Below are 18,204 nucleotides of genomic sequence, written 5' to 3'. Positions count from 1 at the left end.
TACTGCCAAGGAAACGCTGATGAGGCGTTCTGGTCGCTCTGAACTTAATACGCGGGAGAAGCGTCGCAAACGATCGTCTAATATTCTAGACAGGACACCAGAAGAGAGCGGTCACCCGGACGGTGCGCGAGAGCATGTTCACTCCAGAGCTGGCAATATTGTCGCTCCCCCCCCTCCTCCTCCTCCTCCTCCTCCTCCTCCTCCTCCTCCTCCTCCTCCTCCTCCTTTCGAAATAGCAGAGGTACCGCCGTCATCAAGGCCTCCATCCATTGAAGAATGGAACATGTCCGATATTTTCACCTTTCCAAGCCCGCGTGATAGCTCACGGGAGAATCTCTTCCCCCCTTGGTGGGTATCAGATAGCGTTGTTCCTTCGATTCCCAATTTGACCGAGTATTTCCAACTGCCTGTCAATGGATCAGCAAGCCCGGGCGATCAACCCGGAATCCCCAAAGATAGAAGCGCACCCTCAGGACTCGAGTCTCTGCGCGACATTACTCAAGACCTCTCCAACGTCAACCTGTCGTTATTGGACCTCAAGCAATCCCTCCACGCCGAGCCATGGGGTCCGATGTTTGCATCTCCAGCCGCCGTGATCACTAAACTAAGCACCTGTGGCAGTGGTGACCAGCTGGACGGCACGCTCGCTCACGGGTATCCATTGATCGAGATATTCAAGAAAACACAGCGCTTCATCGACATTGCAAAGCAAACAAGTGTTTATTTCGCATCACTGCCCACCACGTCTGCATCAACGTCGACCTCGTCCTCCACAGGCCAGCCACCATCACATCCAGACAGCAACGGCACCTCAAGCCAGGGGTCATCACCTTTCTCCCCACAAGTAGATGGACATCTTCCGTACCCTGCGTCTTCAACCAGCACAACACGTGGAAACCGACTAGTCCGCACAGCAAGCAGCTGCGATTCACCCACCGCGCTTCTCCTCACTGCTGGCTACGCGCGGATTCTCGACATTTATCTGACCGTCCTGACGCAGACGTCGCGTTTTGTTCACGCACTCTCCGTGCAGTCGAGGTCCGGGGGCCCGGACTATCGCCAACGAATGCACCCGGTTATTCCACCGTTGCAGTGGGGTGGATTCCGGCCTGCAAATTACGGTGCCTTGCAGATATTAATGATCATCCAGGTGATCTCCTATCTCCTCACGGAGGTTGAGCGGGCCCTTGGCGTCGACGAGTGGGAGCATGAGATGATGGCGCGAGAGCGATCCCAATCTGCGGAGAGGAGATCCCACTCTTATCCTCAGGTGCATGGGCAGTCCTGTCGAAGTGATGATTTCGAGGGAGACCGTGTTGTTCGAACTGGGGGGAGGTTGCTCAGCCCTGCTATGATTGAGCTTGTCGTTAAAGGGGAGGAGTCAGGAAACAGTGACTGCCAGAGGGGGAAGGTTGGGGTCTTGCGGAGAGAACTCCGACAGCTGAAGGAGGAGATTGAGAATAGTATGCACATTTAGATAGTAAAGTCTACTTACTACTCTTGGTTGTCTGGTAATTAGCACAATTGAAAACAGAATATATCTCTCCAAACGGGAAAGTAAGCCAGACCTTCCCTGCATTGAATTGCGTAGATGAGTGAATGAAGTAAAACTCTACCGATGCCGCACCGAGAGTATGTGCTGACGCCGAACAACTCTTGCAATATAGGGATATTAAGACTAAAACGTCAAGAAAGCCTCATACCCACACAACAAGCCACAAACCATTCATCAATCCAAGGGAAAGAAGTTGGTCTATAAGGTTCGAAAGTGATTATTGGCTTTGTTTTTGGCTTGTTGGAGATCGATGTTCATATTGAGAGTGAGATTGTCAGTAGATGCCGAGATGGTAGTGTAAAGGAACCAACACTGCTACTGCTTCCCCTTGATATCAGTCACCTCCCACTGCAGTCCTGCCTTCTCCAGCCGCTGCACGTACTGAATCCCCAACGAAGCCGGGGTAAGAATCCCACCCCCCAATCTTTTGACCAACGACTCCTCTTCTTCCTTCCCCTCCAGGATTTGCAGCAAGGTCAACCCCGCTTCACTGACCAGTATAGCACAAACACTGTACACATCGGTGTCCATGCGCATGACACCCAACACACTCGGTTCTCCGCCTCTATCAGCCGCCTCAACCGTGGCCTTCCATTCTACGAAATGCTTCTCCCCATGTTTCAACTGCGGTCCTGTCCCCGGCTGCGGGGCTAGCCACCTCAGCAGCGACCGGAGAGGTGGAAGCAGCACGATCCAGACCAGCGCGACAGACATGACGAGGAACGAAGACCACGCCTGCAGCCAGCCCGACGCGGCGGTATAGCCATGGTAGCTGAATCGGTCACCATATCGCTCGGCGGGGTCCCCGTACCGCTGGAGGAGTGACCAAGTGCGCATGACGACAAGTTGGTCCGCTACTGCGGAGGGGTTGAAGGTGAGGTCGCCGAGGAAGCGATTCAGTTGGACGGGGAGCTTCGGAGCGGTGGGATGAGGCCGATGCGGTCCAGCGTCGGGAATACAGGATGCAAGTGGTGAACTGGCGGACATCATCTGGCGGAGAGAGTATGTTTCTAGGCCGGCGAGGATGCTTTCAATGGCGCCTCCGCTGTGGCCGGTCCAGGAATGGTGGATTGCGAACAGCACGGGGCCTAGGGGTTGGCGGATTCGTCGTGCTAGGAGAAGTGTCATTAGGTCCGGGGGGCTTGCTGCGACGGCGCAGTGGGGGATGATCTGTTCTTCTTAGAATATCTTCTTTTCTTTTTGTATATTGTTCTTGGGGCGGGAGGGGGTACGATTGCTCTGTTGGCGATCGCCTTGTCGTGCCACTGTGCTGCCAGCTGCTGCGTCCAGACGGGTTCCCCTGTGCTATCCACATACGCGGTGGAATGCTCTATACAGGCTGCCACAACAGGTGTCCCGTACTTGCAAAAAGGCTATATACTGCCTGTCAGCTTTCACTTTGATGATAAGTCGGTACTAGACAGCAAAGAACATACTCCGACTGTGTTGAGCACAAGGCGTGTTTGGGAGGCCATGTACCTCAAGTCCTTGTCGCTATTGGTGGCCACCATGATATGAGGCAGCTGATGGAGGGAATTGGATCGATCCAAGGAGTCGACGACAGTCGTCAGCTTCTGCTCATTGCGTCCAGCAACTGCCCATCGGAGGGTTGGTGGACCATGAGTCCACAGGTACTGCACCACCAGCGAGCCAACGTAGCCGGTAGCACCATAGACAATCAGGTCATATGGGCAGTTCATCTTGACAGAATATATCAGTGACAATAATTGAGGTAGGAGAGTTGTTGTGACCGACTGTACCCATTAAATAAATGCATCATGAAGGAGATGGCGCACCTCTCTGCTAACCATTTCGGGAAAAACCCTCCGAATGTGTGCATCTGAACTACATCACCGTTGACATATAAGAAGTATTTCTGAGAAATACATATGGCGACAATCATACTACCAAATGCCCTGTGTCCCATACTGAAGTTGTCTATTTTATTATTGCTGTATCACCGTCTATGTTGTAAATTTCCCTTCGATCGGTGCGTTTAAACCTAACTGGAAATTCACCGAAGCCGAACATAATACTATTTATTTCAATCATACTTAGTCCCATCAACGCTTACTATGTAATTAATGCGGGCAGGTGCCATTAATATTAGAGCCTGGCTAAAATATTCTCTCAAGTGCGCAAATTCATGTGTAACTAGTAATTCAGAAGTTTGCCCTAGTACACGCATAAAGCTCTAATTACAGTCGACGAGCATAGTAACCTAGTTAACTTGTTACAGCCACGAGACTCCCTGGAAGGAGGAAAGATATATAGCTAAGCTAGGCTGAAGCCTTCTCTCTTTCAAAGAGAGATAGCTCACTGGTACGTCTGTAATAGTATGAGTAGTAGCTGTGATAATTGCTAGTTTATTCATAAGAGTTTCCAGATCCCGCTGGCGCGAGTGCTCTTCAGATCTAAATCGAAGGAACCATACATCTGGACTGCATTGGCACACCCATCAGTCATTCAGTTAAAAATAGATAAACCGAATTCTTGAGCCCATCGTCATCATCGGCAGCTGACACCTTGAGTTCCTGAATCATTCGCCAGCCTCCATGGCTATACTGACTATGTAGTTTCTTGAAGTGATACCCCCCTTACTGCTATACAATCACGTGAATCGGGTGTCATCGACCGGCGACAGACCTCTTGAGAGCCTGGATGTTTTCTCCTTTATCAATTGATTTTGTAGCTGATTTTGTAGCTTTGAAATCTGTCCCTTGATTAGGGTTCTGGTTAAGAACATCAGATACGATATTTACATCACATAACCTCCCAAGGATTTACAAATATTGGTGGATTTGGCAACCATTCTCTCATGTCCGCAATCCGAAAGCTCAGCGAGTCGGCTTACATTTTTCTAGACATTCAAGACCACACACTGGATGGCATTGACAAAGTTTCACAGGGTCGAGATGGCACCCCCGAGTTAGATCTCAATGCCCGGCCCCCGTGCTATGGGCTGGGGACTCTTGAGACACTCCCCCTTGAAGTCGTCCACCTGACGCTCATCCAGCTGGACATGCAGTCCCTGATTGATTTTCGACGCGTCAATAGAAGGGCACGGCAGGTCGCGGACTCAGTCCCGCAGTTTAGACATATCCTGGCTCAGGTACCAGCTTCGATACGTGCCAGCCTTGGCCTAGAAACAGCTCGATACTTTTCATGCCAGGAATTGTACCAGACACTATGCACAGCTGAGTGTGAGAGTTGTGGTGATTTTGGTGGATATCTGTATCTATTGACATGTCGTCGCGTTTGCTTTCTCTGTTTCACCGAGAAACCTGACTATCTTCCCCTGTCACGGAAAGTTATTATTCGCAAATTCGGACTGGGATCTGCACATATAGCACTGCTACCTCGAATGAGGAGTCTGCCAGGCTGCTATTCACCCAGAGAGCTCAAATGCCGGCGGCGAGAGACCTTATTCGATCATTTTGCCGCCCGACAGGCTGGAATCACCCTTCATGGGTCACCCGATGAGACGGAAAGACACACCTCGGCAACCGTCCTTGAGAGACGCGAAGCCTACAGTTCACGAGTTTCCCTTCGCAGATCAGCCACCAGGCGCCTGCGGCCGCCCAGATCTGAAGATTCTTTTGATGGATACTCATCCAACCCCAAGCGTTTCATGGGGATTATACGTGCTCCGTTCCTCTACGGCCAAGAATTCTCGCCTGAGTGGGGATTCCACTGTCTAGCTTGCAAGCTTCATCATTATTGTCGACCATTCCACTGGCGTCGCTTGTACACATCTGAAAGTTTTCAAGGCCATATTTCAGAATGCGGACCGATAATAGATGGGAAACACGTTGGAAGGTAGCCAGCCACAATCAGGGCAAAATCCAACAAAAGAGCTCCTATAATCGGGCATTTCGCCTTCTTCGTCTCCCAAAGTCCTTCTATCTGCGCATCTCGTCCGTGCCAGGCTTCATCCAAGCAGTAATCCAGCGACAACCAGGCCCTGGATACAGCCTTTCGGATTAATACAACCACATGCCATCCCGAGCAGTTCCCTTTCCGTAGGGAAGGGTTCAAGCTCGAAAGAAGAACCATCGCCAATAAATAGTGACATGATGATTGTGGTATTCATGCTAAATTTCTATACTGCCGCGATCATGCGTTTGACCTCAACAATGGTGAGACCTTGCAAGCCTCCGTCCGCACTTTGTGCTCTGCTACCATACCTATACTGGCTACGTAGAGATCAAAGTGCATGCTGAATGCGGGAATAATAGTGGCTGGCCTGCTAAGCCGACATCTAGCCTTCCGTCGTTATCTATGGTGTGAAGAAACAGTGTACAGTGCGACATGGCTATGCAATGATATATATACTAATGATACATGGCCCATCAATGAGCCAAGCGGACTCGTGACACACATCAGTCTAGACCTCCGCTCAACGGGGTTTGGTGTTCAAGGGAAGGGGCGGTGGCGTCGGGGCTGACCCGGCGACAGGCGTTGAACGCATTCCCGCCTTCTTCGGGGGAGGAGGCGGCGGTGGAGCCTTTCGTTTACTCAACGTATCCGTGTCAAGACTGGATGTCGAACTATTTGCATTCGGGTGAGGTGGCACCGGAGGTGCTGGAGTGCTTGGAGTCTTCTGGTCGTCGAAAAACTTGTTGACTCTTTGAGAAATCCCGTACTTCTCATTTAGCCCATTCAGCTTCTGTTTTCCCGCTTGGATCTTGTCATTATGCCGCTCCCGAAAATCACTGACTGTAGAGGAACCACTTCTGGGCTCAGGTGTTGATACAGACTGGGCCGTACTGCCATTCGTATATGTTCGCGCTGGCGGCGGCGGAGGAGCAGGAGAGTTCGACGAGGAGGTCCTCAATTGTGAAAATCGGGTTTGCAATTCGTTCACCGGTGCTTGACCGATGGCGCCTGCAACTGCTGGAGACGCAGTACTAGGAGGACTGCTATCTCTTCCCCACTGACCGGCATTATTACCTATTCCAAGTGCAGGTACTGACACACCAGCTTGGGCAAGGCGGGAAGTAGCGCCTTGGTTTATGTATTCTTCGGCATGCGAGGGTGTCTGCGAATTGGGGGAATAAGCTGGGGGTGGGGTAGGCGGATGCGGGGATGGGGTCGAATTGTTGCGAGACGGAAGTCGCGGCGGAAGATTGGGTTTGGGTCTGGAACTGGGGGGTGGTATGGGATCTGCTGGAGAACCCATGCGTCTGACTGGGGGCGGCGGAAGGTTGGAAGTGTCCAGACCCGTCCGATTCGCACGATATGGCAGCGGTGGGGGTGCTGGCTTTTGAGCAGCCTCCTCCTGTAATTGCATTTGTTGTTGCTGCTGTTGCAATTGAGCATTTTGATGATCGATCTGTCCTTGTGGCAACGGAGCACCTAGTCCTCTCCGATCCGGCGTTGTCTCATTCGGCAGAGCGGCAGCGCCATGATATTTGATATGCTTCGGCGGTGGTCCAAAAGATGCTGGGTCCTTGAGCGAAGAAAGAGGCACCGCAACATGCTCCTCACGATCGTTAGTGTTGTCCTTCCCCTTCCCCATCCATCCTGCCTAGAATGAGGTAATTTCACATCAGCTAGTGGCCTGATAGGAGCCGGGGGGGGAGGTGGAAGACACTAACCACTTGGTTTATGCCTTTGAAGTCATTCCTCCAACTTTCCTTCTTTCCGTCCTTACCCTTAGGGTGCCAGCCCTCTTTCATGACCCCCTTGAAGCCACTCATGATCTGTAACAGCGGCGTTGAACCAGCAAATGAGTTGTTTCAGGGAACTACTAGGTAGTTGCAATGACGCCGATCCGACCGGGACCGGAGAGATAAGAAGAGCGAGGCAGTGCCGTGCCACTAGTCTCCTTTCAGCAAGCGGTCCGCATTCCACCCCGCGCCTAACCGGATCCGGCCATCTCCAGTTTCCGGGGTCATGTGATGGCCATTCGCTGGATTTACGAACTGCTTCAAGTCATGCATTTCCCTTGCTTACTCCTCTTACATGCTTGGACTGCATAACTAAGTTATTTTCATCCCATAAACACACCGGCTGGTCACCCGGAGTAAGTGATGATCTCACATCATCCCCCGGGGTCTCCCTATGCCGCAGTATAACTGGCTGCCTGCGATGGTCAAGGATCCTTTGGCCCCCATGTCGGGGCCACGCAACGCTGCTACGTCTTCGGTCTCTTAACGCGACGAGCTAATGCGTCGATCAGACTAGCGGGCCGATGATTGGAGCTAAGTCACTCCCTCTCAGGGCTACTAAATTCGCGGCCCTATGAGCACCATCCCACCTCGCAGCCAAAGGAAATTATTGTTTGGATGCCTGCTAGGCGCCTTGTCTTTCATGTCTCATAGGGCGGATATATAAACGGTCCCGGTCCACGACAGCGCTAGACGGAACCCCCCTCCCATACTAAAAGCCTGTCAATGTCGGCGCCTATCGTAATTACATACTAACTGAGCCTCGGGGAGGAGTGGCTTGTCCGTTGTTTCGTCTCTGTTGACTAACGGATGCGAGATGCATGCGTGTCGTCCTGGATGGTGGGCAGCGCTTCGTGCTGTGCCGCCAACTTCACTGCTGATTGGCAGTGAGCGACCCTCCGTCCGGATCTATACTTGGTACCCTCAGTAGTCCTTCACTAGGAGCTGCTGCGCCATGTCAGCCTTCCTTTGTGTTAGCTTGGGCGATATTCTTTCCCCATCTTTATTTCCTGGGCAGGATCCGTGCTTTTCTTTCATTTCTCCCCGTATATTCTCATTTCTCACATACGCATAGGCGTGTATAGGCTCTTTGTTTGCCCTGTGACTGGCATGCCTGGGTGTTCCCGACGTACATTAGTATAGGAAGCCTTTTCAACAAGAGCCTGCAGAATCAGCCTGAGGGCTTTCATGTGGTAGGTGCATGCTCATACTATGATTCTCAAAAGTCCCATTGTTTAATCATGCTATAGTCGAGTCCGGCATATTCCACCTTGTTTCATTAAATTATCGCCCTTCTATAGGGCCACTACATTCCTTAAACATTATCACCCACTGCCCACCTTCCTTTGTATCTCGGCACAACGCACATATAAAGCCCCCATTGTTCTGCACCATCACGTAGGCGGGTTAAAATCAGTCGAGAACAGAACTTGAGCATTGGCAATATGGCCGGCATAGGCGGAGGCTCTAACTATGGCCCAGGCGGGGATTCAGAATTTACCACCCAAAACCCATGGGGATCGGAGCGCACCACTACAGCAGAGTACTATCCTGGAGAAACCACCAGGACCACTACCCAACAATGGACTCCGATCACCACCAGCGAATCAAGCTCGCAACCCCCCACCACCACCACCACCACCACCACCACCGCAACTACGACCCATTCATCCTCAACCTCCTCGAGTACCTCCACCACCGCTGTTAAAAGCACCAGCAGCACCAGCAGTTCCTCCAACAACACCAAAACCATCGCTATCGCCGTTCCCGTCGCCGTCGTCGGCGCAGCAATCATCGCAGCCCTACTATTCTTCATCCTAAGACGCAGGCGTCAACAACGCACCCGCTCCATCATACCACAAACCAACAATGACAACCCCCAAGTCAGCATGGGTGCAGTCCCCCGCCAAGTACGATCACCTCCACAACAACGACGACCACAGCAAGCAGCGAACGGCGCAACTTGGGAGTTTGCACCCACCAATTCCCACGACATCCCTTTCACAGGTCCCATCCCAGGTCGGCCCGTCCCAGAAGAAACCGAGCATATTATCCCTACCAACAATCAGCCCCGCGACTTTAGCCCACCAACTACAAATAATCACAACTTCCATACCGCCGCTACTGCCGCCGCAGCAGCAGGAGCTGGAACAGCAGCAGCAGCAGCAGAAGTCCCCAACAGAGACAACAACAGCTACGAGAGAAGCCCCCAACCTACCATGCCAGCCGCCTGGCCCTCCCCCGAAGCAAGACTCGACCGTCCAATATCGCCCTTCGATCATCCACTCGACGACGCCGTATCTGAGATATCGCGTCGATCGTACACCCACGCTAGGGACATGGATGATGTATCGTCTGTATCGTCATTTGAGGATGATGAGCGGAGACCGGCTATGCATCGTTGAGATACCCAGTTCTTAGTCATGGCTTTTGTAATTCCCTTGTTTCGTTATTTAGCAGGCAACTGTCGCTTCTGCTTAGGAGGGTGGAGATACCAAGTCGCTACTCATTCGCTTTGCATAGTCTGTCTATTTCTTGTCTCGTTTTGTTAAGATACGTACGTACGTACGTGCGTGCATACATACATACCCACTCTCGCTATTGTACATACATGCATATTGGTATCTGGAATCCGGACTCTAGTATTTTGATGGATGAAGGGATGGGATACTGCTTGTGAAGCAGGCGTTCATGGGTCAGCAGATGAAACAAAAATAATTTGATTGGAAGCCGCGCTTATTTTATTATGACACTGTTCAGAGACATTCTATGCTTGTGTCGTTACCAGTAGTACTAATAACATGTATCCTGGATTCAACATCGATGCGGAGTAAAATGCGAGTGACAGACCTGAAACTTACTAGTAAGACTACTGGAGATGTACGAAGGTCTCTCAGTTAAGCATGTAGTCTCCGCTAGTACTCATTGAATTCCTGTCTTTCCCTATATCCCCGGTGTTGAGGGGATACAGTAAGCTACGACCACAGAAGCTGCTATTACTCAAATGCACACGCCAATATGTCGATCCATCTCCCTGATCACGAGCTCTAGGCTCAACTGCATGACATTGATGATGATCACAGAAAGAATACGAGAGATGTGCGTTCTGACCCGTCAGGCTCAGAATCCTCGTCCGGGGCCAAATGGCTCACTAGGCAACTTCCGCTGCGAGGAGTCAATTACAACCTGGAGTGGGACGTAGGGCGATGTCTGGTAGATTCGTTTCTCTGCAAACTAACAGTACTTCCTACTACGTACCTATCTACTTGACTTCTGGCCAATGAGGGCACAGCTGCCGCATTTGTCGAGTCAATGATGGTTGAGTGATGTCAGACGCTGAGTCAGCCCCACGAGTCATGTTGCAGTCACGGGATCCACCCAACTGCTTCTGGAAGGCCGGAAATCAACTTGTTGGAGAAAACCAAAACCCAATGAAATGGGATGGTTGTCACTTCCGCCCGGTTGATGTCATGCCGTTTTAAGGCGACTCAATTCCTTGCGGGTTGTTGCGCATGGTGATTGATAAGAAAGGAAGTGTATTGGGGCAATGGGGGACTATCTGTAGCTGAATGGGAGATGTTGTACCACTGGTTTCATGCGGTTGAGAGTAATTGCGGAGGGTGATGGTTCGGCTTGTCGAGGCGGAGAAATATCCAGTGATCCCGGGCAGGTCATCATATGTGAGATCTTATATCATCTCCAAGACTCCAACAAAGGCAGTCTGCTTGTATAGGATGAGGATGACTTCCTTCGAGGGGCCCCAACCCCTATGCAATTCCCAATGCCAATCCATCATCTTCATCAGCATCTGTTCACAAGCATGCCAGAGCTCTCCAGTAACGCTTTGTTGGGCCGAGGCTTGAAGGTCGCCGATTTCCCAACAAAACGCTGCGCGGCTCCACTCGCCGCGATCATCGCGACTCTCATTGATCCACGGTCCAGCTGCAATCCGGAGATTGACTGACCTCAATTATGAATTAATCACTGCGGCCTTGCTTTAACTCCTTGTCACCAGCGATCACCGTTCGTTCGACCAACCGTTTCCAATCCTCCTCCTCCTCTCCTCTCCTCCATGCTCTCGTAAGGTTTTGGTCGCGCCTTACAATTGCTGCGTATCCCCAGTTCACAGCGGGATTTGCGCGCTCCCCTCCAGTCGTCCGAGTGGACTTGGCCTGGAAATTTTTCTGGTGATTTTCTTCTTTCCGGCTCGGACTAACACAGACTTGTCCCACTCGTCCTCTACGCCATTTATTCTTAAAGAGTCGCCGGTCAATTCTCATCCTCTTCCCTCCTGATCCTTCCTTCTATCTTCCCATCTGTATCTTTTCACCTTATCGTCGCGTCGTCTCAAGTCGCACGAATCGCGTCCCGACCATGTACGACTTCACCGTCCACGGCGAGGCGAACCCAGCCGTCATTCGCGTCGGCCTGCCTCCTTCGTCCCTCTTGAAATTCCCTCCCAGCGAGCTCCCGGCAACAGTCCCCGCTCCTGTGATCTCCGAGCCGACATGGAACCAGCCCTTCAACATCCCGCCGAAGCTCTACAACCAGCTGTTGGACGTGCGCGTTCCGATTACAATCGCGAGTGTGTACGCTGTGACGGTGGTCCTCGTCAATCGCCTTAACAAGAGTCGGGGCTACAAGCCTTACGGATTCAGCCAGACGCGTCTCTTCAAGCTTTTCGTCATCCTCCACAACGTTTTCCTGGCTATTTACTCGGCATGGACTTTTGCGGGCATGATCCGTGCGTTCCGCAGCTCATGGCCCAGTCGGGATGATCCCAACTACGTCGCAGCTGTTGCCGATACGCTGTGCAAGATCAATGGACCCCGGGGTTACGGTAACGCGGCTACGTACGACACTACCGTTGACCAGTGGACCTTCCGCAACCCCGAGTTCAGCCTGGCTGCAGGAGGTGTTCCGGACCCCTCCGATCTTGGTCGTCTCTGGAATGAGGGTCTGGCCTTCCTCGGCTGGATCTTCTACCTGTCCAAGTTCTACGAGGTCCTTGACACCGTCATCATTCTGGCCAAGGGTAAGAAGAGCTCGACCCTGCAGACGTACCATCACGCCGGTGCCATGATGTGCATGTGGGCGGGTATCCGTTACGTCGCAGCTCCTATCTGGATCTTCACCTTGGTCAATTCTGGAATTCATGCTTTGATGGTATGTGAAACGCGCCCCGTATTGTGTTTGGTTTGTTGCTCATATGTTCTGACCGTCAAATGCAGTACACCTACTACACTGTGACTGCTCTGCGCATCCGCGTCCCCACCGTGATCAAGAGATCCTTGACCACCATGCAGATTACCCAGTTTGTCATTGGCTCTGCCATGGCTGCCTCCTACCTGTTTTTCAGCTACACTCTTCCTGTGGGCCAGACCGCTCCGGCCTCTCCTGTTGACACCCCGACTGTGCCGGCGGGTACTGCCGGTGCTGGACTTGTGCCATGGCTCAAGAAGCTCGGGTTCCGCGCTGCGGGCGCGGAAGGTATTGCCGAGAACGTGGGCGTCCCGGAGGCTGCTGCTGGTGTGCGCGTCCTTCATGTCGGACCGATGGTTACCTGCATGGACACCAGCGGCCAGGGTTTCGCCATCTGGCTCAACGTGATGTACCTTTTGCCTTTGACCTACCTCTTTGCCCGGTTCTTCGTTCGTTCGTACCTCTACCGCAAGGAGCCCGGTCCCCGGCAGCCGACTCAGCTGCACGCCGCTGAGAAAGCCGGAATGGATGCTCTGCGAGGCGTGAGCCGCGAGATTCGCAAGGCCGTTGAGGTGAACGGAGAGACCAGTGAAGCTACCGAAGATGAGGCTGTGAACAAGATCCAGGCCCTCCGGGCAACGAATAACCAGCAGAAGCCTGCCGAGAACTCTCCTATTCGCACCCGCGCAACTGCTGCCAAGCAGAAATCGCGTGTCGCGGGCAGCGATGCCGACTCCGACTCGGGTTTCTCGACCGTCAGCAGCAAGAAGGGTGCCAAGAAGGCGACTAAGGAAGAACTTCAGAGCTCTACCATTGTCGTGGATCCCAAAGCCTCTAACCCGTACGAGGTTCTGGATCGCTCGGCATAAATCTCCGGCAGCGCTGGTTATGGGTGACTTGTCTGGAACCCGAAATCAGTTTAGAAGGAATAAAATATTTTCACGAAGATCAAACCGGGGCTGCATAGCATGTCGCCTCGGCCCGAATCGCTACATCGGCCTCCATCGTGGCGGTTCGGGGATGTACGATACGTCGGTCGGTTTCCCAGGATTCCTCGACCATCCTGCATCTTGCAGGACCCGCAGTTTACCCCCGCCGGGCCCGGGTTGTTCCCTATCTGATGGCTCAGTGTATCCGAAGTGGTCGCCGTTAGACTAGCAGCCTATCCACGGGCCCGGTTGCATACGGTTTCCTAATGTACTTTGCTTCTCTTGAACAGCTTCTCTTGGATTATTTGTCTTCTCTGTTTCACCTCTGCTGTTCATAATCATTCCCCGTTTACCTTCAGATAGATTTCTATTTATCGTGTGTGTACATACTTCTTTTTTTTTGGAACCTCATCCACCGCTGGAGATGGAGGCTGTTGGTTAAGGTGTCGGGACGGAATTGGAAAAGTTTTTGTAATTTACTCGACAGAAACAGTTTGGAATTTACAGTTTCATTATATTATTCGAGTCTCTAATAACCTTCTCGTGGTAGATTTGTTGGAACTGATGGTGGTGTCGTGGTCATGTGCGCGCTGTCTAATTCTGGGTTGCAATCCTGATCTTGCCATCATCATCCTCTGTCGTGTCCACGACCATCCCCATCATGAGTCTCCTCAGAATTCCTATAATACAACCTGTTCATCAAAGAATGGCCTCGCTCAACGGGAGCTCATCCAATTATCTCCTTCGAACCTTTAAGAATACGTTTCCTCGCTCTGTGCTTGGGTTCTGTAATGAAGGCTAACGGGGTGTTGCTTACCTCGGCACAGCATCACTGCGTCAAGACAGGCATTTATCGAGCCATCCGATTCCCCCACAGGAAAATTGCTCCCCGACAATCACTCTGAATGGAGGAAAAACCCGGCCTGGTTTCCCCACAGACCAGGTTCACCCCACATTGGCTGACACCTCCGCCGGACTTGTGCAGTGCAAGCTTGAGTCTACAATGGTTTGGGTCCCTGGGTGTACTCCACCACGAACCCTGTCTCATGTCCTCATTAAGCTAGCACTATCGGCACCCTTTATCATTGGCTCTTCGGCCTTCCTGGCCTTTCGAAGGAAGGTGTAGCCTAGTCCTCTTCATCTAATGAACGAGAATTCTGAGCTCGCTTGGCAGTCGTTAATTTCGTGACAGAGCCATTGTGGATAGTGTCATTCGGACTTACGCTCTCAGAAACTTTCGGAAATAAACTTGAGCTTATGGATTCTACGCCACTAATTCAGCTAGACAGCGGGGCCTGAAGTCATGAGAGTTATGATGCTAAACATTTTTCCTCGATTGAACGCGGGCTATAAATTAGACCTTATGGCCCGGAGTGTCAAAGATGGGTAATCCTGACAGGCACCCATCCCTGCTCCTACATCAGGTCAGTGCAGGGAGCAACCATGACGCGGATCACCAAGTTATGCGTTCTCCTACTCTCCAGTATAGGTCTTCTGGCCGCTGCCCAGAACCAGACGGAGACTGGGTGGCCACTTCACGATGATGGCCTGACCACAGACGTCCAGTGGGATCATTACAGTTTCAAAGTCCATGGTGAGAGGATCTTTGTCTTCTCTGGCGAATTCCATTACTGGCGCATTCCAGTCCCTGGCCTATGGAGGGATATTCTTGAGAAGATTAAAGCTGCAGGCTTTACGACTTTCGCATTCTACTCGAGCTGGGCGTGGCATGCCCCGAATAATCACACAGTTGACTTCTCCACGGGTGCTCGCGACATCACGCCCATTTTCGAACTCGCAAAGGAGCTTGGGATGTACATCATCGTCCGCCCGGGTCCCTACATCAATGCGGAAGCCAGTGCAGGTGGCTTTCCTCTGTGGCTGACGACTGGCGACTATGGAACGTTGCGCAATAACGATTCGCGGTACACCGAAGCATGGAAGCCATACTTCGAGAAGATGACAGAGATTACTAGTCGCTACCAGATTACGAATGGCCATAATACGTTTTGCTACCAGATTGAGAACGAGTATGGCGATCAATGGCTCAGTGACCCGAGCGAGAGGGTTCCCAACGAGACAGCCATCGCCTACATGGAGCTTCTTGAAAGCAGCGCTCGTGAAAACGGTATTCTTGTGCCATTCACGGCAAATGACCCGAATATGAATGCCATGGCTTGGAGTCGCGATTGGTCCAACGCTGGAGGCAACGTCGATGTCGTGGGCTTGGATTCTTATCCTTCAGTAAGTGGCTCGTCGCTATTGATTGAAACTCGGCTCATCTGACTTTCCAAGTGCTGGACTTGCGATGTCAGTCAGTGTACGTCCACCAATGGCGAGTATGTAGCCTACCAGGTTGTCGAATACTATGACTACTTCCTCGATTTCTCGCCAACAATGCCGTCGTTCATGCCCGAATTCCAGGGTGGCTCGTACAACCCCTGGGCTGGGCCCGAGGGTGGCTGCGGCGACGATACTGGAGTGGACTTTGTCAACCTCTTCTACCGGTGGAACATCGCCCAGCGAGTGACCGCCATGAGTCTCTACATGTTGTATGGAGGAACGAACTGGGGAGCGATTGCTGCGCCTGTCACGGCCACTAGCTACGACTATTCTTCCCCTATCTCTGAGGACCGCTCCATCTCGTCCAAGTACTACGAAACCAAGCTGCTATCATTGTTTACACGCAGTGCACGAGACCTGACAATGACTGACCTCATCGGTAACGGAACGCAGTACACCAATAACACTGCTGTCAAAGCGTACGAACTGCGAAACCCTACAACCAACGCTGGATTCTACGTCACGCTTCATGAGGACTCAACTGTCGGCACTAACGAGGCGTTCAACCTGCGCGTCAACACATCCGCGGGTAATCTGATCGTCCCCAGGCTCGGAGGCTCAATCCGTCTCAATGGCCATCAATCCAAGATTATCGTTACTGATTTCACTTTCGGCTCGGAGACCCTTCTGTACTCTACGGCCGAAGTCCTCACTTACGCTGTCATTGACAAGAAGCCCACCCTCGTCCTTTGGGTTCCGACAGGCGAGTCCGGAGAATTCGCAGTGAAGGGCGCAAAATCCGGGTCTGTTGTATCGAAGTGTCAAAGCTGCCCTGCGATCAACTTCCACCAACAGGGCGGTAACCTCATCGTCGGATTCACTCAGTCCCAGGGAATGAGTGTTGTCCAGATTGACAACGACATCCGAGTGGTCCTACTGGACAGGACTGCGGCTTACAAATTCTGGGCTCCTGCTCTAACAGAGGATCCCCTTGTTCCGGAGGATGAGGCGGGTAAGAAATCCCAACAGACTCCTCATAGTTCGAGTAACGAGCTAACCCACGAGTAGTTCTTATCCAAGGCCCGTATCTCGTTCGCTCTGCCAGTCTGGAGAAATCAACACTCGCAATGAAGGGCGACTCCATCAATGAAACAGCTGTGGAAATCTTCGCGCCTGAGAATGTCAAGACCATCACATGGAACGGCAAGCAGCTGAAGACTTCCAAATCCTCATACGGTAGCCTCAAGGCCACAATTGCTGCGCCTGCATCCATTCAACTGCCAGCGTTCACTTCGTGGAAAGTCAACGACAGCCTACCGGAGCGCCTTCCGACATACGATGCCTCCGGTCCCGCGTGGGTTGGTCAGTACATCCTTTACTTCAACCCCTTCAACTCAATACTGACTGCTCCTCCCAGATGCAAACCACATGACAACCGCCAACCCCAGCAAGCCTGCCACACTGCCAGTCCTATACGCAGACGAATACGGTAAGCCAATTCTCTCCCATTCCCTTCCTAACAAACAAACCCAAATACTAACCCGACAGGCTTCCACAACGGCGTCCGCCTCTGGCGCGGCTACTTCAACGGCACCGCCAGCGGAGTCTTCCTGAACGTCCAAGGAGGCAGCGCATTGTAAGCCCCATTCCCCCCTCCCACCTTTACACAATCACATCTAACAACAAATCAAGCGGCTTCTCCGCCTACCTAAACGGCCACTTTCTAGGCTCCTACCTCGGCAACGCCTCCATCGAACAAGCCAACCAAACCTTCCTCTTCCCGAACAACATCACCCACCCAGCCACCCAAAACACCCTCCTGATCATCCACGACGACACCGGCCACGACGAAACCACCGGCGCCCTCAACCCGCGCGGCATCCTCGAAGCGCGCCTCCTCCCCTCCGACACCACCAACAACAGCACCTCCCCCGAGTTCACCCACTGGCGCATCGCCGGCACCGCCGGCGGCGAATCCAACCTCGACCCCGTCCGCGGCGCCTGGAACGAAGACGGCCTGTACGCCGAACGAGTTGGATGGCATCTCCCCGGCTTCGACGATAGCACATGGTCCAGTGTAACATCGTCTTCGAGTCTATCCTTCACCGGGGCGACGGTCAAGTTCTTCCGGACTACGATTCCCTTGGATATCCCGCGTGGCCTGGACGTATCCATCTCATTTTTGTTGGGGACCCCGGACAATGCACCTAATGCGTATCGGGCTCAGCTGTTCGTCAACGGATACCAGTATGGACGGTTTAATCCGTATATTGGTAACCAGGTGGTGTTTCCGGTTCCCGTCGGGGTGTTGGATTATACTGGGGAGAATACGATTGGAGTGGCGGTGTGGGCGCAGACGGAGGATGGGGCGGGGATCACGGTGGATTGGAAGGTGAACTATGTGGCGGATAGTTCGTTGGATGTGAGTGGGTTGGAGACCGGGGAATTGAGGCCGGGGTGGAGTGCGGAGAGGTTGAAGTTTGCTTGATTTAGTTATGAGTATATTGGTGTATAGTTAAAAGGTGAATTAAGGTTCTTGTTGATTGGGTTTTGGTAGTATGTC

General features: G+C 52.3%; 9 protein-coding genes across 9 annotated transcripts; 6 read left to right on the top strand and 3 right to left on the bottom strand.

Annotated features, from left to right (window-relative positions):
• Positions 1-19: 19 nt before the first annotated feature.
• BDQ94DRAFT_170558 (uncharacterized protein) lies at positions 20-1,477 on the top strand (the record flags this gene model as incomplete). Its single annotated transcript, XM_026771509.1, has 1 exon — positions 20-1,477. The coding sequence occupies one exon, from the start codon at positions 20-22 to the stop codon at positions 1,475-1,477; it is 1,458 nt and encodes a 485-aa protein (XP_026626434.1).
• Positions 1,478-1,820: 343 nt separating this feature from the next.
• On the bottom strand, positions 1,821-3,255 carry BDQ94DRAFT_178884 (uncharacterized protein; the record flags this gene model as incomplete). The annotated part of the gene is made up of 3 exons (XM_026773230.1): positions 1,821-2,725; positions 2,788-2,928; positions 2,992-3,255. 3 exons carry the CDS (start codon positions 3,253-3,255, stop codon positions 1,871-1,873), a joined length of 1,260 nt encoding a protein of 419 aa, XP_026626433.1. The 3' UTR covers positions 1,821-1,870.
• A 1,118-nt stretch (positions 3,256-4,373) lies between these two features.
• Positions 4,374-5,486, top strand: BDQ94DRAFT_178881 (uncharacterized protein; the record flags this gene model as incomplete). The annotated part of the gene is made up of 1 exon (XM_026773229.1): positions 4,374-5,486. One exon carries the CDS (start codon positions 4,374-4,376, stop codon positions 5,376-5,378), a length of 1,005 nt encoding a protein of 334 aa, XP_026626432.1. The 3' UTR covers positions 5,379-5,486.
• Positions 5,487-5,623: 137 nt separating this feature from the next.
• BDQ94DRAFT_144092 (uncharacterized protein) lies at positions 5,624-7,433 on the bottom strand. Its single transcript, XM_026766388.1, has 2 exons — positions 7,156-7,433; positions 5,624-7,085 (listed from the first exon to the last, which is right to left on the bottom strand). Exons 1-2 carry the CDS (start codon positions 7,255-7,257, stop codon positions 5,955-5,957), a joined length of 1,233 nt encoding a protein of 410 aa, XP_026626431.1. The 5' UTR covers positions 7,258-7,433; the 3' UTR covers positions 5,624-5,954.
• Positions 7,434-8,672: 1,239 nt separating this feature from the next.
• On the top strand, positions 8,673-9,632 carry BDQ94DRAFT_170555 (uncharacterized protein; the record flags this gene model as incomplete). Its single annotated transcript, XM_026771508.1, has 1 exon — positions 8,673-9,632. One exon carries the CDS (start codon positions 8,673-8,675, stop codon positions 9,630-9,632), a length of 960 nt encoding a protein of 319 aa, XP_026626430.1.
• Positions 9,633-10,120: 488 nt separating this feature from the next.
• On the bottom strand, positions 10,121-11,507 carry BDQ94DRAFT_159629 (uncharacterized protein; the record flags this gene model as incomplete). Its single annotated transcript, XM_026769096.1, has 8 exons — positions 10,121-10,284; positions 10,339-10,355; positions 10,494-10,615; positions 10,784-10,914; positions 10,993-10,994; positions 11,069-11,187; positions 11,250-11,411; positions 11,445-11,507. 8 exons carry the CDS (start codon positions 11,505-11,507, stop codon positions 10,121-10,123), a joined length of 780 nt encoding a protein of 259 aa, XP_026626429.1.
• A 35-nt stretch (positions 11,508-11,542) lies between these two features.
• Positions 11,543-13,870, top strand: BDQ94DRAFT_144088 (GNS1/SUR4 family-domain-containing protein). Its single transcript, XM_026766387.1, has 2 exons — positions 11,543-12,393; positions 12,459-13,870. The coding sequence occupies exons 1-2, from the start codon at positions 11,602-11,604 to the stop codon at positions 13,296-13,298; spliced, it is 1,632 nt and encodes a 543-aa protein (XP_026626428.1). The 5' UTR covers positions 11,543-11,601; the 3' UTR covers positions 13,299-13,870.
• BDQ94DRAFT_144087 (uncharacterized protein) lies at positions 13,866-14,148 on the top strand. Its single transcript, XM_026766386.1, has one exon. It carries the CDS (start codon positions 13,923-13,925, stop codon positions 14,112-14,114), a length of 192 nt encoding a protein of 63 aa, XP_026626427.1. The 5' UTR covers positions 13,866-13,922; the 3' UTR covers positions 14,115-14,148.
• A 504-nt stretch (positions 14,149-14,652) lies between these two features.
• BDQ94DRAFT_178879 (glycoside hydrolase family 35 protein) lies at positions 14,653-18,188 on the top strand. Its single transcript, XM_026773228.1, has 6 exons — positions 14,653-15,602; positions 15,654-16,653; positions 16,710-17,003; positions 17,059-17,130; positions 17,190-17,277; positions 17,334-18,188. The coding sequence occupies exons 1-6, from the start codon at positions 14,802-14,804 to the stop codon at positions 18,127-18,129; spliced, it is 3,051 nt and encodes a 1,016-aa protein (XP_026626426.1). The 5' UTR covers positions 14,653-14,801; the 3' UTR covers positions 18,130-18,188.
• The last annotated feature ends 16 nt before the right edge of the window (positions 18,189-18,204 follow it).

Source organism: Aspergillus welwitschiae (genome assembly GCF_003344945.1).
Source record: "Aspergillus welwitschiae strain CBS 139.54b unplaced genomic scaffold BDQ94scaffold_16, whole genome shotgun sequence".
Taxonomy (NCBI): domain Eukaryota; kingdom Fungi; phylum Ascomycota; class Eurotiomycetes; order Eurotiales; family Aspergillaceae; genus Aspergillus; species Aspergillus welwitschiae.
The sequence above is the reverse complement of the archived record's forward strand: the minus strand, read 5'-3'. Positions and strand labels throughout refer to the sequence as shown.